General features: G+C 27.6%; 3 protein-coding genes across 6 annotated transcripts; 1 reads left to right on the forward strand and 2 right to left on the reverse strand.

Annotated features, from left to right (window-relative positions):
- Positions 1–302: 302 nt before the first annotated feature.
- On the reverse strand, positions 303–14,536 carry LOC124947714 (lactosylceramide 4-alpha-galactosyltransferase-like). 4 transcript variants are annotated; one of them, XM_047490247.1, is made up of 6 exons: positions 13,702–14,536; positions 10,887–11,056; positions 6,977–7,275; positions 4,295–4,691; positions 2,208–2,418; positions 303–744 (listed from the first exon to the last, which is right to left on the reverse strand). In XM_047490247.1, the coding sequence occupies exons 3-6, from the start codon at positions 7,146–7,148 to the stop codon at positions 475–477; spliced, it is 1,050 nt and encodes a 349-aa protein (XP_047346203.1). In that variant the 5' UTR covers positions 7,149–7,275; positions 10,887–11,056; positions 13,702–14,536; the 3' UTR covers positions 303–474. The 4 variants fall into 4 exon arrangements, with proteins under 4 accessions (XP_047346203.1, XP_047346201.1, XP_047346200.1 ...); XM_047490245.1 differs by lacking the exons at positions 10,887–11,056; positions 13,702–14,536 and adding an exon at positions 9,143–9,483; XM_047490244.1 differs by lacking the exons at positions 10,887–11,056; positions 13,702–14,536 and adding an exon at positions 8,387–9,483.
- On the forward strand, positions 12,312–15,226 carry LOC124947713 (transmembrane protein 145-like). The gene is made up of 4 exons (XM_047490242.1): positions 12,312–12,507; positions 12,837–13,263; positions 13,365–13,954; positions 14,120–15,226. Exons 1-4 carry the CDS (start codon positions 12,412–12,414, stop codon positions 14,360–14,362), a joined length of 1,356 nt encoding a protein of 451 aa, XP_047346198.1. The 5' UTR covers positions 12,312–12,411; the 3' UTR covers positions 14,363–15,226.
- LOC124947715 (FAD-linked sulfhydryl oxidase ALR) lies at positions 13,494–15,973 on the reverse strand. The gene is made up of 5 exons (XM_047490248.1): positions 15,678–15,973; positions 15,225–15,580; positions 14,833–15,144; positions 14,531–14,688; positions 13,494–14,386 (listed from the first exon to the last, which is right to left on the reverse strand). The coding sequence occupies exons 2-5, from the start codon at positions 15,300–15,302 to the stop codon at positions 14,314–14,316; spliced, it is 621 nt and encodes a 206-aa protein (XP_047346204.1). The 5' UTR covers positions 15,303–15,580; positions 15,678–15,973; the 3' UTR covers positions 13,494–14,313.
- Positions 15,974–18,575: the final 2,602 nt, after the last annotated feature.

Raw genomic sequence — 18,575 nt, forward strand, 5'->3', positions numbered from 1 at the left:
TCTGCAATAAGTTATTATTGTTCTTTGGATAATAATAATACACACATCAACGCCCTATTTCTTTGATATTATAAACTTAAATCTATTGTTTGATATGTGTGTACTTCATTATCTCTTGAAATTACAAGGTAAATTAATTTTTCATAAAATTGAAAAACTTTTTTTAAATTTGTACAAACGTAAAATATCTATTAATTTGTCGAATATTAATTAATATTTTTAAAACAATTAATTATAATAAAATTACGTTCGTTGAAACACAAAAGAATTGTAAAAAAAGAATTAATTTTACGTTTTCTTTTTTCTATGTTTATATCATATTTATCTCTTCGTTATATAAACAAAAAATATATAAATTGTAAAAGAAATAAACTGTTAATAAAATTTATAAAAATAAAGTAAACGAAACAATAAATGTATTAAGACAGTCACCGATATGTTAAAATTCACTTCCTTGATTTCTTGTCCGATTTTCTAGAAGATATTACCACAATTCGAAAATACTTTCGGACAATATTTGCGAGCTATAACGACATAAGGAACGTTGCTATTCACATGAATTTTCTTCGATTTACTGAGTTTGTTCCACACGTGTATCGCCCGAGCTTGCTTCAATATCTCCATCGTTGAATTAATGTTCTTCTCCTCGAAATATTTTATCCACTTCTTGTAATGAATTGGATAGAAAGCAGAGGGTGGAAAAACTTTGAAGCCGTGGCAACGTGACACCGACATATCTCGAGTCTGTTGGAAATAAAGACCCGTTAAATTTTAATCCTAATCGATTTATCATCGTGGACTCTTGGATCGATGAACTACGTACATATGTAAGAACTTAATAGGGTAGAATTCGAATAAATTTACCATAAGCACTAGAGTATTGAGTTAGTTCGTGCATTTGAATTTGATACGACAATATGATTTTATTACACACTAATAATAAATATCCTAAACTATCTGATTCGATCCGAAGAATTGAAAATTTATTTATAAAAAATTGTATTTTATAGTATTACATTTTGTAAAAATGTTCTCCTTGAGTTCGGAGAAAAATGTATATTTTATTTTATTTTTTCTCTTATTTTAATCGAAGAGTTGAATGGAAAAAGGACATTTTTTAAGAAGTGCTCTTTTTCATTAAATTATTTCTATCTGTAAAAATACTCTTCTTTTATATGAAAATTACATTTTGCAATTGGAGCTATGGACTTTAATTCTCAGCCTATGAACAAGTGCTAAAAACTTTATTATGTAGCCTGTAAAAGCGATTAAAGTAAAAACTCTTAAATGTTTATTTTAAATATAAAATAAAGACTCTTATATGTTTATCGTAAAATCATGGATAAATATAAAAGAAACCTAATTCCTTTTGTAATTATCGGAAGTGCGAGCTTAATAAAGGCTTGAAAAAAAGAATTAAATGGTTTTTTAAAAAAATCTATTCAGAATAGAATATAAGTTTACTTTATGAAATTACTATCAGTTAAAATATTTAACTTGGAAAACATTACTTGTTGCTAAATCTTACAAAGGATTATTTAGCTCCCTCATTTATTTTGGAAAAAGGACATGACAGTTTGAATTTAAATTTGTATTTCTAACCTGTAACTTAATTTTAAACTAGAAAAATTAAAAAACTTAAAAAATTTAATGAAATATTTGAGAAATAAAGAAGATCAAAACATTAGACAAATGAAAAAGATAAATGAAAAGAATGAAAATAATAATGACAATGATTCAAGATCTAATATACTAATATTAAATATTTTGTTGCTTATATTTTTTATTTTTTAATATATTTTTTAATACTTTTTAAAGAGTTGCTTTTTAAAGAGTTGTATTTATTATTTAATAATAAATAATGAATGAAGACTGTAGTATAATTTTTTTTATTTTTCAATTTATGGGAAAAGGACACTTATACTTCTATCAAAAACAATATTTTTCTGTAATAGTACTGAAAGACTGCTTACCTATCAAAAATTAAATTACTACAATAATAAAGAAATCTGTAATTTATAGTATTCCAAACAAGTAAAATTACGGAGATATACAAAAGTGAAAATTTTAAAAACTTGTATCACAAAATGATATTTTTATAGAAGTGCATTTTTTCCACTCAATTCCTTAATTATAAATTATATATATATATATTTAAATAAGTTCATAAATCTTTTGTTTTCGCAAAATGTGGAATATGTACTTACGTATTTGGTAGAACATATTTTTTGTAAAATTCTCGTGATAACACCAGGTCCATTGTTACCCCAATCATTACCACGAAAATTTTTTTTCAAATCACGAAGGCAGGCATCCGCCATACGTCGTCCAAGCTTATTCGAACTGAAACCCAAAACACCGGCTGCTACGTCATCCCAATCCTCGGCACCAGCAAAATTTGTTAAATTTTCCAATGACCTGACAAATATATTTATTTTGTTTTATTTATTATTATTCGATATCAACTTATCATAGATAAGTTCTTCACTTTACAAAATTATTATCGTTTTAAAAGAAAAAAAAACAAATTTCATTCTATTAAACTATAAATTTTATTTTATTAAACAATCATATTCAACTAATAATAATAATTTAACTGGAAATATATTTAATATAAATAATAAATTAAATATCGCTCATTTTGATCGTTTCTGATTCGAAATTAACCCACGTAAGCACTTTTACGGTTGGATTATAAATATAATATATTTAAAATATTATATTATAAATATAATAAATTAAAATGTAAAAAAAAAAAAACGACCACAAAGACAATGTCGATTTTCAGAGGCAAAATATAGATTTGTTTTTTTTTATTAGTGCCGCTGAGTAGACATCGTACAATTCGATCATTCTAGAAGATCGTGTAAAAATTCCAAGAGAACGATAAAAGTATTTGGTTGGAAAAAAGTTAGTTCTTGAAAAGATCGATCTCGAGGCAATAAACATAAGCATTGTGTTGCTGTAATACTTGTCTAATTTTAATAAAATATTTATATATTTCTCATGTAATAATATCTATTATATAAAATATGTTCCCAAATATTTTCTTGGCCACAATAATATACAGAGTGTTTATTGTAACGATCGTCACGATTATTCAAATACTTCCGATAGTGTGACAATAAAATTATTAATGCTTCATCGTCAAGAAATATCAAAAATACTATCTTTTCAATAAAAAGTTGAAGTCCCTTCTAATTTTTTAGATGACATTACATAACTTTTTCTACACGATATTGTACGTAACATTGAGATAAATTTTGATGATTTAAAATAAAATTACATTTGCTTAATAAATTGTTGAGAAAATCATTTTTAATGTAATAAAGGTCTTTATGAATATAAACTGAATTGCACGTTTTCAGGTCTTACATTTATTGTATTGTTATTTATGGACGGTATTTATAGTCAATTGTTTACGAAACTCCCGTAAAAAAAAAATTCAAGAATTTCAAGAATGGATAATATGTGCATATAGAATTATGCATATATGAAACTTATTTACTGATATACATCGAAATTTAATTAAAAGATCAAAACTTGGTGTTGCAAAAGGCAACACGCAGTTTAAGTACTTATTTGATATTTGATAGGAGGTAACACGATTATATACTACGAGACAAAAGTCTATGATAACCGTGTTTACTGTTTTTTTTTAATATTCAACGACAAAGTATTCCTGAATAACATTTCCATTAAATATCAATGCGTAATAGCAAATAGGCTGTATCAAATATATGCATATGAATGTGTGTGTGTGCGCGCGCGCACGTGTGTGCATAATACGTATATACGATAAACATAAAATGGAAGACGATAAATAGTATTTATCTAATGGGACAGGAATTATTTATTTTGAATGAAAGTGATATTATCCTTCACTCTATCTGGAAAGCAGAACATTTACACGAACTGTCTATTCATATGTGTAATAATACTTCGAGACTAGCGATCTTGTCAGTATTTGTTTCACGATAAAGATTACATATATATATATATGTTCATTTGTATGTACATACATACATACATGACACATGATGAACATCATAATGAAAATAGAGCTATATATAAAATTTTTATGAGATTCACATTCCTGTATCTTTCGTTTTGTAAGAAAGAAATAAATACAATCTTGTAAAGCACTTACGGAAAATTATTTGTATCATTATCTTTTCTATTTTGGATGCGTATGCTTCAAAGTAATAAAATAAAACAAAACTTTGTGAAGCTCTAATTACAAACAAACAAAAAACAAGATATATATATATAAGAAGAAAGAAAAATAACTTACGTTGTAACGACGACGTCCAAGTCAAGATATATTCCTCCATATTTCCAAAGAGTTAAATATCTCAAAATGTCCGACATATGACTACGTCTCCATCTACTCTTCATCAAGGTACCACTTTTGTACCAATCTTCCAACGGCGTGTCTTTCGTATAAGTTTCTGGGAAAATCCTTCTAATCTTGACGTTCGGATAACTCGACAATTGCTTTATCATTTCTTTCGTTTCCAAGGATATCGGCGAAGGACTAAGAAATAAAAGATATATTGTACTTTCCGGATTCATGAGAGCCGCCGATTCTACAGCACAAGCCTGACGTGGATTCAAAACAATTCCTTTTTCATCGAAACAGGACGTCTCATGGAAAAATATATTCTTTCCGAGTATAGGTTTCACAGAATCTATAAAAAAAAAAAATAAAAGGAATAGCCAGAAAATCTTTGAAACTTAATCTTTTTAGGAATTTAACAAATGTTGGCCGATTTTCTAATTATTCGTTTAGATAAAAATGTATATATTATTTTAGTGATATGAAAATATGACATTTTGAAAGAAAAAATTGTTATAAAAAATCTCCAGTCTAAAAAAATGAGATAAAAGTTCAAAGAATTAACACAGAGATATTTCAAACAAAAATTGAAAATCTTTCTTGTTTTCTCATTTATTTTCATAATAATATGTTATCATCAGCGGTTATCATATTTCATACGTACACAAAGAATGCAATCTATTTCTTTGTTGAAAGCACAGATATAATAATTTATTTAGAACACCGAAAACTTTCGTATGAAATTTCAAAAAATATAATTAAATCGATTATTATTTTCTCTTTAACATTACTTAAAATTATTTACAAAGGAAAAGAAAAGAACCTATCTGTTTTAGAAACAATTTGTCTCTCTCTCTCTCCTTCTCTCTCTCTCTCTCTCTCTTTCTCTCTCTCTCTCTCTCTGTCTCTCTCTCTTTTCTTTCTGATTGTCGACATGACATACTCGATTATTAATGCAAACGTTCAATTTGTAATAACTACATATTTAGACATACGGTTTAACGTTTACTTCAACGTAATCATAATTCTACGATCGCAATTTCTGTATTACGATCACGTACTCTATACCATGATAACTATTATTTATTATAATACATTAGTAAGGATATTCAATGATGACTTGCACGGTAAATCTTTCAGACCTTCGCGTGAGATGCATTTAAAGTTACGTACGTTTGTCATTCATTTAAAACGAATTTATGTTGTAGATACATTATAAACTGAATTTCCAAAGATTTTTCTAATGTTCATTATAATTTATTGATGAAGTATCATTCTATATTATCATTAATGATAATACAATAAAAAAACGAAGTTAGGGAAAAAGAGAGAGAAAGAGAGTGAGAGAGAAAGAGAAAGAGAAAGAGAGAGAGAGAGAGAGAGAGAGAGAGAGAGAGACAATCTAATTTATTATTTTAAAAATTTATAAAAAAAGAAAAGGAAAGATCCAATTTTCTCTCGATTATAAATCATATAAATATTCTCACGAAACATGTTATAAAATTAGAATGTTTTAGAATATAAAAATTTTTTTTAGTCGTATACACATTCTCTTTGAAATTTTTTTTGTATACATTTCGTATATATACATTTTCGTATATATACTTTTGATAGTGTCATCACTTTATTTTTCTAGAATTTGTTATTAACTTTATTTCTTCAAGGCAAGTCGCGTATGAACATATTAAAACGATAAATTAATTAGATTGTACTTAACTCTTTGTGAACATAGTGGAATGAAAAGTGTCCCGACACTTTGATACTTATATATGGAATGATTTTCATCTTACATTGAAACAGTAACTTCACGACCTTCTGTGCAATTAAAATCTTTTTTTCTTAAAATTCCCTACATCAAAGAGCTAAGCTACACATATATATAGATACATAGATAATCGTATCCTTTCTTTCTCAAGCTAATAGGTTGCATTGTCTCAATATTAATAATTTCTAATGGAATAATACGTTCGCGAATAACATGAGTAATGAAATCTTCACTTATGACGAATTGATTGATTATATACATTAATACGTACAGTGAGACAAACAACTTATCTTTTTATTGTTACAGCAGATGTATATTTTCACATATATATATATATATATATATATATATATATATATATGTGATGACAAAAAATAAATAATAATTAATTATATTATATTATTCTATCAAAATTCGAATCGCGAATTTGTATCAAATAGATATTTCTATAATAAATAATGGTTAAAGTTATTAAAAATTATCGAAATAGAGACTTTTAAATGGTAGTAATTAAATTTAATAATAGCAAAAGATAAATTTTTTAATGTTTTTTGTTTCTTAAAAAAAAAAATAATAAATAATAACAACGAGTATAAAATCGTGGAATTCTTCGAGTCCAATTCTTCGATTTCATAAGAATTTATAATAACATTCGGATTATATAATATTTCCTCAGTAATAAGATAAATGTCAGAGAGACGGAAAAAAAGAAAAGTATATATATATATATATATATATATATATATATATATGTATATATATATATACAAATTTGTACATCTGAATATTACAATTGAATAATATCTGAATATTATAATTGAATTATATCTGAATGTTTGAAATTGAATAATATCTTAAATAAAGAAACGTACCAGACTCTAAGTGAGGAAAACCATAAGTAGTGGAGATCTCGTAACATGAAACATCATTGCTGTCGGCTATAATAAAATTTGTAACTTTTTGCACGATAGTATTATCGTTTGATGTCATTACGATAAAGAGTAATACGGCACATACGAAACCGAAAAACAATCTTTTCTTCATTCTTTAGCCGGTTTTTAAAGTTTGTTATCTCTTATTTTCGAAAAATTTTCGGATAAACGTTAACATGCCTGGCGAAAATTCTTCTTTGCTTTCTGTCACTCTCCAAAGCATATTTTGCGTTCAATACCTAAAAAGAAAAATAAATAATAATTTTCATAAATTTATAATCAATTTAATCTTATAACTTCTTGGTTTTTTCATCCTTCCTCTTTACTAAAGAAGTCGATAAGTGAATAGTTTCTCTCGATTATTACACATACATATGTACATGTCAATATATAATTGTTCAAACGCAAAAACAAAAAATGTATTATTTGTGTCTCACGTTATACCAATTTTGCGCGATAACAATTTTTGATTTTTCAAAATATAAAGGTCAGCTCTTTATTTCTTTAAATAAAATTTGATTTCTTTTTATATACAATAAAATCATAAAGAAAATCTAAGTAAATTCAAATTCGATTATATTCGATTTATTTTGATAAAATAAATTTGATAAAATAAAATTTGGAAGATTAATCATTCTCGATTATCGATAAACATGAATATGATCATTTCAAAAATTGTGATAAAATGTTGCTTTAAAATATTTTATGTACATATGTATATATATATATATATGTATATATATATATATATATATATATATATATATATATATATATATGTATATATATATATATATATGTATATATATATATATATATATATATATAATTTTGTGGATTTTTTTCGAAATCAATTTTTTTTTACTTTTACATACTACATGGTAGAAACTGGTTAACTAGCTCAACTTTCGTTCAAGATTTAAAAAAAAAAAAGAGAAAACGAACATTAAAATTGAAAGCATATAAAACTAGTGATAACTACAATTTTAAGAATTGTTCACATTCTTTTTGAAATTTAATCTTATCAAAAAAAACACTTGAATTTATCGATCCTGAAAGATAAAGAATATTCACCTTGCATGAAATAATATTTAATAATTAAATAAATGAATGTATAGAGACAAAACGATTCGTTTGATATTAATCAATCGTAGCAATTCGATTACTTGTGGATATCATGATCGCTTGTACAAAACACGAATAAAACATCGAAGAACAAAGAAAATTTATCTCGTTATTGGCGCATCTATTGAAACAAAATAATTTTTCAAATTTCTAATTGTCCAGTACAGAAAAACAAAAACAAATAAAGAAAGGAAAAAGAAATAACAATGATAATATAATATTCACTTTGTGTCGTTTATCACATACAACATGGACACACACATACAACATAGACACACATATACACGCATATTCTGATAAAACCACATAAATCTGTATTAGACGATGCAAATATCACACATTTCCTTATCTTGTCTATTTCATTTCGTCTTACGATATATTCCTTCCTTTAACGTATCACTTTTAATTTTCTCTTTTCCTGCCTATCATACCTAAACGTTTATTTTATTGATAACAAAATGGTGTTAATAGACATAATCGCTATCATTTTGACGATCACCCTCATTTTCCTCTTCTCCCTCTTTTTCTCTCTCTCTCTCTCTCTTTTTTTCTTTCTCTCTCTCTCTTTCTTTTTTTCTTTCTCTCTCTCTCTCTCTCTCTCTCTCTCTCTCTCTCTCTCTCTCTCTCTCTCTCTCTCTCTTTCTCTCTTTCTCTCTTAAAATCCGAACAAAGCGATATCAGCTCATCCCTTAAATATTTCTTTTATTCTTCTCAAGAAAAAAACAATCATGTCCAATAAAGTAAATAATTTTTATCACACAAAACAAGAGAAAACACTATAGATTCCTTGGATATGTTTGTTATTATTTTTCTTCTATTTCTCTTAAAAGCTTTTCTTTATTTTTCTTGTGGTCAAATAAAAATTGAAAGAATTCCAAGTATTCCCTCTTCGTCGTTGTTGTCATTCATTTGCCAATCCTGTTTCTCTTTTTTTCTCCCTTTTTTCTTATCACTTTGCTTTTTTCTTCCACCAGTTATTACCTTCCTCATCGACAAGTTAACAGTTTATATACAACAGCTAGACAGCTCTATTCGTGTGGTCCTGAAGTCAACCCAAACGCGATGCACCGCTTTATCCGCATCTCGAGCGGTGCGGTCGAAACGATTTTACAGACGCATGCGTACTACTTTCAACTCCGAGAATGCTCGCGCGGAACTTCTCGGCGGGTATCTTTCGAGATAGAGAGAAAGGGAGACAGATATAGAGCCTAGAGAGAGAAAGGGAGAGAAGAGAGAGAGAGAGAGAGAGAGAGAGAGAGAGAGAGAGAAAGGGAAGATATTAATAATAAATATTTGCATTTGTCTAGCTCAGAAACCTGTAAAGTTGTCTCATAGTATCAATTAACTCTTATTCTTACACTTTTTTTTATTTTCTTTTCTTATATCAACGGACTCTTATTATCATCAAATCAATACTTTTCAGCCATTGTTTACTATTGTTACTTTGGCGCGTTGCAATGCTATCACGTATTTATATATATATATATATATATATATATATATATATATATATATATATATATATATAATATATATATATTACATATAGTAATAGTGAACATTTTTTTCTTTTCTTTTTTATGGAAAATTTAAACCTCTCTGATTTAAATAACTTCGTTGTTTTTCTTTGTCTTTTACGTTCCGACATGATATTTATATACTGATACTTTGGAACAATTTTTGAGACTGATTCTGAAAAAACATAGAAGGATTCGAATATTAGTTTGTATAAATATACGCGAACCGAATTTGTATATAGATAGATTTATGTGTACTTCGTAATAAATTATAGATACATATTTGTATATTTAAATGCTCACTTAGGAAATATTTATAAGATATTATCATTTTAATTTATTGAAAATCGCCTATATAGCAACGTTCAACATATTTTATCTCTTTTTTTCGTGAAAATTAACAATTTTTTTTGTAGCTGAGAGCTTTCCTAGTGCAAACATACAGTTTTTTATGTAATAAGAATCTAATAGAATGTTTTTTTGAATATCTTGAATTATTTTTTAGATAATCGTCTATTATAATTTTCACTGTAAGAAAACCATAAGAAACTCCTGCGATAAGAAGTCTTATCGTATTATCGTTTATGTTTTCCGAAAAAAGGAAAAAAAAGAACTATAATGAAAAAAAAATAATATGACTTCTTCTTAAAATATATTTAACAACAATCCTGCTATCATAAATTAAAAGCAAATACGACAATGAATCTTCCCATAGCTGTGTTCAAAAATAAATTATCAATGGCGTTATAAGTGGACGTTATCGATTTATGTATGTATGTATTTAAAATTAACTCGCTCAGTAATGAATTAATGTCAAAGGAGAAAAATAACATTATAATAAAAAAAGAAAAGAAACTTGATGATGCTTATCTCTTTCTATTACATTCGTATCCCTTCGCGATAAATTATGTTTAAAATATGAAATAAATTTCAGAATGAAAAATAATCTTATACGAAATATCTAATCTATCAAGGATCAATTACGAGTTAATATACATGTATGATAAGCATTATTAATTTTATTACAAGGGATATTTTTAGTGTCGCGCATATTTTACATTGGTACGATCGAAAGTAGGGAAAAATCGACCAATGAGTATGAATTACGTAAGAATAAATCGTCTTTTACCTTAAACAGATTCTAAATAACAGAGGAGAACGTGATATATTGTTTGAATAGGAAATGGAGTAAGGAATATGAAGCTTACCTGAACTGGATTTTCTCGTAGTTCCCTGCGAGTTAGAGTTGAAATGGTATGACATTCAACATCTTTTCAAGGCAAATGTTTTTTTTTGTATCGTAGAAAATTGAATTTAACTCTTACGTTATCAACGAACAAAATCAGATTCCTTTTATACTTCTCTTTCCTTTTTTTCCCTGTTCAATAGAATAATACATTTTTATTTGTTCATAGAATAGAGATAAAAATAATTGTAAATACATTTATCTACAAAATCTGTAGTATACTCTATAAATATATATATTTATAATTATATGATATTATATACATGTAATATATAAAAAACATACATAGAAGTATATATACATATACTATATATAAATAAATATTATATATATATATATAATATATATATATAGATATATATAATATATAATATTATTATTATTATTATATATATATATATATATATATATATAATGTATTGGCCAATAAGAATAATGTTAGAATTTTCAGTATTTTATATCTAAATAAACAATATTAGACGATTATCTAAATAAACAATATGAATATGTTTTACTGTAAATTTCAACATTTCTTCTTAATCAACATAACTATGCTATTATTTTCTATATTGAATTTAAAAAATTTGATAAGTTAAACATGTGACATGCTCTTGCCGGAAATTATTCATTAAATAATTAGTGCGTCCCTCGATATGTTATATCTGTAGTGTACAGTCGGTACAATCGTGTATTTCTACTTTAAAGTTTCCTATCTTTTCTTTTTCGATAATTTATGCTACACAGGGAGATTTTCTTTTTCTATTAAATTCAACATTTTCTTTACAAATCTTTCTATTTTTCGAAATATTTTGATCATTGCGAAGAAGTAACTAATTAAATTATATATACCACGACACCTACTCCATTCTTTACGAGTAATTTGCAATATTTTTTATTAAATACATACAAAAGATGTAGTTATTAATATAATATTATTTTCTAAATGAATTAATACAATTAATAATAAATATCATTTAAGCATTTTAAAAAAACATAATCATTAATAATAATAAATAATAATGTTTGTTTTTTTCCAATAAATAAATATATAACTTGAAAAGAATACTATCGAACATTATTAATTAGTAAAATGGATTTTTATTCTAGATTTCTATTTTTAATTTATATTCGCATCAGTAATAATTAAATTCTGTACTTAGACGTCGATAATATAGAAAATTATACAAAAATGGTAAAGGAATTTTAAAAACTCCAAAAACTAAAATCCTTTTACTTTTCATTAGATTTAATTAACTTATATTTTTTTAATTAACTTATAATGTTTGAAAATATTATGTTTTTTCAATATAGAGAAAAAAATAAACATCGACATTTCATGGAAAGAGTCACATTTATGTAGATCCAGTAGTAAAGAAAATATTGATCATAGAAGTTAACTACTTGGTAACGCAATATAGCTACTCAGTCTTTGTACTAGTTATGATTGAGTACATTCTTTTCCGATCCGCTAGTATATAGAGTTAATTATGTCAAGTAAATTTTTAAGATTCTGCATTACTTTTTTAACCTTGTTGCATCATATAAATAGTAAAATACTTCGTGGGACTCTCATAACGCGTGATGTATTAAAAAAAAATTTATTTAGTTTTTGAAATAGAAGCATCTGTAGACGCAAAATATATTTCGTATAGCAACATTTTACGAAGTTACGTTGTTTGAATTGAAAAATATACGAAATTATATAATTTTTTTTTTGAATTCGATAAAAATATTTCAATGTGAATCATTCTATGCCTGTTTAAATTATAATTGATGAATTATCGATTAACCAAACAAATCATTATACATATAAAATTATGCAATGTACATATAGCGTATTAAATGAAAACATTTAAAAAAATATTTTTAACAATATGTTTTGTAAAGATGATAATATGTATATTTTTTACAGAATTGGGCCTTTCTTGCAAGATTTTGTTTTCTCACAAAACAAGGCATATTTCGGTATGATTTAGAAATTGAGGGTGAAAATAGTTCGCTAAATCTTTTACTGTATTATGATGCGCCTCATCAATGGCCTAGTGTGTATCCTTCAAACAAAACATGCGAAGAAAAAGAATCTATTTTAAGCATAACAAATGGTCAGATAGTACAATTGTCTGCATTGACATCAATCAAATCTGGATGTGATGTAAAAAATAATTCATCGCTACATTGCAATAGCTACAGAAGATTTCAATCATCCAGACCAACATGGTGGTTCATCGTATTATCAGATTGTTCTACTAAAACAGGTTTAAATGTTACATATTGGATTTCATTAACAAATGCACCTCCAGGTAACATATGGAAAGAACACTTTTCTGCAGATGAATTTTGCAAGTATTTTTTCTGTAAAAATCTTTACTATTATTACTAAATCTTTACTTTACTTAATATGGTAATATATTATTTTTAATGGATATTTTTTTAATTACAGATATACTACCAGAATTATTAATAACAGCTTGCATTTATATAGTACTTCTCATATTATGTTTTTATGTAGCTGTACAATTACGTTCAAGAAGACTCCTACATGTTTCATATAAATTATTTATGGGTTCTCTTCTATGTCAGCTAATGGGCATTTTATTAGAAATTTACAGTTATTTTAATCTCGCATTGAAAGGAGTTTTTATAACTAGTGCTTCTTTAGTGGGTCATCTTTTAGAAGCATGTTCAGAAACTTTATATACAGTGCTTATGCTACTGTTAGCATTCGGCTACACTATCACTAAAAGTGCATTAACACCTAAACAAATTCGATGGCTTACATATTTCATTTGTCTTAGTGCAGCTTGTCAGCTGGCGTTATATATGTATCAATTTGAGATCTTTGATCCTGGTTTAGTCCTTTATATCTATGAATCACCACCAGGTTATGGACTAGTAGCATTGAAATTGATTGCATGGATTATATTTGTTCTTCGTTGTTTTAAAACAACTAAGAAGATGACAAAAAAAGTCCATTTTTATGCATCTCTACTTTCTTTAGGATCAGCATGGTTCTTATGTCATCCATTGACGGTAGTTAATTAAACTTATTCAAACACATAAGCAAATAATAAATATATATATATATAAAATGCTAACTAATTATATGCTAACTAATTAATGCTAACTATTAATAATTCCATAGACATGCTTTACTATATACATAGAAAATACAAAGATGCTTTGTCGATTTCACAGGTACTGTGTATTACTGTGCTTGTAGACAAGTGGATAAGGGAGAGTGTGGTAAGAGGATGCTCTCTTTGGATTGTTCTTGTGGGGCATGCAACATTTCTTTACGTTACACGGCCTACTATTGCAAATTCGCGTTTTCCATTTCATATTAGAACATGCCAAGTAGTTCCAGTTGGCGGTAATGGACAAAATCACAGTTATGAGCCTCGATTCCGAAAAGTAGTTACAGCATTCACAATCTCATAATTGTTATTATCTCTTCCTCTTATTCTTAGGAGTAATATGTAAAAAGTACGAAATGATGGATAAAATTTCTATGAGGTGTAAATAATATTTACATCATTATTATGCTTTTAGAATGTTTTTATCTTAAAATATTTCTAGCATGCATATATCATTAAAATTATTATTTACCTAAAAATAGTGTTCATAAAAATGTATATTGTATTAAATCCATATAAACAAACATTTATATAATCTTGTGTAACTGTGAATATATCTTTGATGTTTCTGTATTGCCTACCAATATCTTTGTAGGTATTTATTCGTGTATTTACAACTTCAAGATAAATCTATTATTCATTTCAACAGAGAAAATGCTTGCTGATTATGAGCCATTTTTTAATTCAATCACACGAACCATCTAACCATCCATCTCTCCACCTTTGGTCAACTAATTTGCAATCAAATTCTGGTTTACCTAACTTTTTGTTTACCTTATTATGAACAGCACATAGCCATTGACTCAAGATTTTCTGTGAGTCAGTTTGTGGTGGCATATTTTTTAATTGTTCTTGAAAATCTTCTGCGCAAGTGTGGCAGGGATAAAACTTAGAAAATATATACATGAATTTTTTCATATCACTTTTTTGTTCTTCACTTGGATGATCAGGATAGCGGGCTGCCATTGTATGTAAAAATGCCCATGTTTTTGAACCTATTTCATCTCTAGTTAACGGACAATCATCACGTTGAGTAGTAGTAATGTTTGTACTAGTATTATTTGCTTGCTGCTTTTGAGCATCATTCTAAAAGAGATAAATAGATTATTTCTATTTTTTTTTTTTTTTTTGTTTTTTTTTTTAATATTTATTTCTATTAAACATACCTTTCCTGAATCAAAAATTTGCTGCTGTAACTTTACCCATGTTTTAAAGTCAGTGCACGTTCGACAGGGCTTTTCCATTTTAACATATTTATTATAAAATTGCGTTATAAGAACTTGTAGAAACGTGTACTCATAACGTCATTCTATAAAACATAACCTTTTATTGCCAATAATCTCAGAAATTGATTTTCATACGAGCACCATCTTTCGTTCGAATCGTGTACGATTTCAGCGACAAGTATGGACAAAATATTAACTATAAGCACAATAAGGAAACACTATCCTTATATAAAGTAGAGATGCGACTATACCATCGGCATATAAGCTTATATAGGCTACATATGTCCACTCGTAACCTAAAAATCGATTTAGTGTATGACAAAAATTTTGTTATGTAGTAAAAGTAATAGTGCATTTCACAAACATAAGCAAAAACCATATGCCAGATTATACTTTTCTGATTATTTAATATTTATATTGATATATAAATTAATGTTGCGTCGTGAAGGCGCAACTACGAGAGCGTTTCCAGATACGCGTCTCGCACCGAACCAGCAATGTTAGTCAATTTGCACGGAGAATTTCTCCCATCTCTTCCTTCTCGTCAGAGTTATAAACCTACTAGTCGCAATGAATAAGGGCGGCAACACTAAACTAGAATACCGTTGAAGGCCGTCAGCAAAATATCGCTCACCGCGTTTTCGCAAATTAATGGGAGAACGCATGTTTTATTAAAGAATCCCGTGAAACTCGCGCGAAGTAGATGCGCGATAATAAAAATTGCGCGAATTGAAGCTATCATAGTATATTTGTTAAAATAAGATACAAATGTTGATGTATTTTGTGTAACGATATGTAATTAGTTGTGCTGGCTATTTCTAAAGGAATGATGTTTATTAGCCAGTAATGTTTAATAAGACTCAAGAGTCTACATGTCATAAGTCTGAAAGATGTAACTTCACTGTCTTTTTGGCGTCTTTAGAACTATCCGCGAAGACTGTAGTGAAATTAGGAAAGGGAATAAAAAGGGCGGAGTTGAAGTATGATCTGAGCATGGAAAGGAAAGGAATAGATGCCCATTGGTCAGGGGTGGGTCAAGATAATTCGTTGGAATGTTTAAATATTCCATATGTGCCATTTTGTTCTAGTAATCCTGTAGACTAGAGGGTGTCAATGAATATTTCAAGGCTAAACGCCAAACAACCATTGGCTCGTTGCGCCTAGGCGTTTACTTTCATTATTTATTTATTGCCCGGCTCGACACATTATTGAAAACTAGGTACTTGACTAAAAATGCCTAAGCTCGGACAGTTTTTATCTATACATTTTCTTAGCGAGTATCCAACAAGTTGGGATGATATTACTAATATATGATCCTTAGGAGAAAGTACTGTGAACAATTGACGAACGCACGTGTACGTCAACAATTAATAAGAATAAATAAAAATAATAAAGAAATTAGAATTTTTTAATGTGTTTTTCTAAAAAATTATTTTAGAATTCTACCAATCTATTTATTTGTTGAACTATGATTAGATTTTAATATAAGATGTAAGTACTTCAATTGTTTAGTTGGAATTAGATTGAAAAGATATTGGAAAAGTTTTAAAATATTCAATCATTCGCTCGGTAATACTTACATCCCATAAGATTTCGATACATCCTAAGTATCAGCGACCTTGATGGTGGTTGCTGCATTCGAAGACCCACGGATTAACGATGATTCTACTCTGTTCTAAAATCCACGTTCCGTGATTTTGTTATATGATACCATGCCGCAATGTCTTTCCGCTTCGGGAGCTTTAGGCTTTTTAACTAATAGAAGATGTGTGAGAGCATATTTACGGATAGCTCCATTGTCCGACACCATCAACTTCGGACATAACGGATTACTAAGCACAACCGTTCGTTCGAATATCAAACAATAAAAAACGGAAACCACAGTAGGACTTTTGTTACACGTTCATGACATTCGTATGAATGTTAAAATAACGGTGACTACTCTAAAATCCGCATTCGCGAAGTAATCTAATCGAATTTTCGAGCGAAAAAATGAAATTCACAGTAGAACTTTTATTCGCACTCACGTGAATGGAAAACTACTCTATAATCTATGTTCCCGGGTGTTGCAAGCTATCAAACGAAATTTAATCTCACCCATGAACACCCACCCTTGTGCACGCCGACACGCGCACCAGTGTTCTTCTATTCTTCCCGTATTCTCGTGTAAAAATCGATGATGAATCGAGTTATTCGACGATATATCGGAATCATCCGATTGCAAATGAATCTATTCCTCAATGATCCAGACTGAAAAAGAAGAAGAAAAGGAGAAAATATCAAATAATCCTAGTCGCTTATGCTAGCGAGTTGGGACCTTGATACTTCCTTGTGTGCTCGATTCAGCTTCCTGTGCACAATGATTCAATGCACTTTCAGTAGTCTGTTGACATGTGAATATTCTATACGTTTCGGAGCTATGACTAATATAAAACTCGATTATTTTTAGATAAAATTATGAATTTAATTGAATTTTAGAAAAGAGAAAATATACAAAATTTATCATTCAAGTTTAACGTAAAACATTTTTAATACGAATGAATTTTGGAAAAGAAAATGTGCAAAATTTATGCCTCCATTTTAATAATAAAAAGTCATGAAATATAAAAGAATCCTATTCGTGTACGTGTGGCAATGTGGGACCGAAAACAAAAAGTTACGTCGTTTCAGTCTTTCAAATCTATATTTCTACACTTTATCATAAGAGCATTTTGAGGGACAACATAGTAAAATTAAAATATAACTAAGTACCATTCTCGAAAGTTTTTGATGAATCTTTGAAAATAACTCAACAGCCAATAGTTGCCTTCTTGAACTACAGTTTGTGGGAACTTCTTCAGCATATAGCCTTTTCTTTGCTTCGTGTCCTAACTTAATCGATTATCACTCAAAAACTGATTCAACAAAATTTGATTCCATATTCTAAAATATGGAATAAAATACTAATACAATCCTAACGTATTTGAAAAGTATAAACCATATTTTTTTGGATAGAAACTGATTATTATCTTTCCGAGAGATAGAATCAGTATATTAATTACTGAAAATTCTGTAAGTTAAAAATTCATTAACTTATCATCTATGCCTACGAAATATGAATCTGAAAAAAGTCTCTTTGTTTTTTAGCATATACTTGACTCAACTTTTCTATTTCAAAAGCAATAACTTTATCAAGACTTCTCTTTTATCAATTCAAATTGATTAAATATTTAATTAATAATTATTTAAAAATATAAAGTAACACTTTGACGCTTTTTCTTATAAGCGAGTATTTTTATTATTATAAAAAAA

The sequence above is a fragment of the Vespa velutina genome, chromosome 3 (assembly GCF_912470025.1).
Source record: "Vespa velutina chromosome 3, iVesVel2.1, whole genome shotgun sequence".
Taxonomy (NCBI): Eukaryota; Metazoa; Arthropoda; class Insecta; order Hymenoptera; family Vespidae; genus Vespa; species Vespa velutina.

Excerpts from the sequence above, each read along its gene's own strand:
- LOC124947714 (XM_047490247.1), bottom strand. The coding sequence starts at position 7,148 with ATGAAGAAAAGATTGTTTTTCGGTTTCGTATGTGCCGTATTACTCTTT. Across the intron at positions 4,692-6,976 it reads TTTTCCTCACTTAGAGTCTG|ATTCTGTGAAACCTATACTC; the intron begins GTACGTTTCTTT and ends TTTTTTTTATAG. Across the intron at positions 745-2,207 it reads AAATATGTTCTACCAAATAC|ACTCGAGATATGTCGGTGTC; the intron begins GTAAGTACATAT and ends TATTTCCAACAG.
- LOC124947713 (XM_047490242.1), top strand. The coding sequence starts at position 12,412 with ATGTCAAGTAAATTTTTAAGATTCTGCATTACTTTTTTAACCTTGTTG. Across the intron at positions 13,264-13,364 it reads CTTTTCTGCAGATGAATTTT|ATATACTACCAGAATTATTA; the intron begins GCAAGTATTTTT and ends TTTTAATTACAG. Across the intron at positions 13,955-14,119 it reads TCTTATGTCATCCATTGACG|GTACTGTGTATTACTGTGCT; the intron begins GTAGTTAATTAA and ends TCGATTTCACAG.
- LOC124947715 (XM_047490248.1), bottom strand. The coding sequence starts at position 15,302 with ATGGAAAAGCCCTGTCGAACGTGCACTGACTTTAAAACATGGGTAAAG. Across the intron at positions 14,689-14,832 it reads TATGTGCTGTTCATAATAAG|ATTTATCTTGAAGTTGTAAA; the intron begins GTAAACAAAAAG and ends AATGAATAATAG. Across the intron at positions 14,387-14,530 it reads TTTATGAACACTATTTTTAG|AATAAGAGGAAGAGATAATA; the intron begins GTAAATAATAAT and ends ATTACTCCTAAG.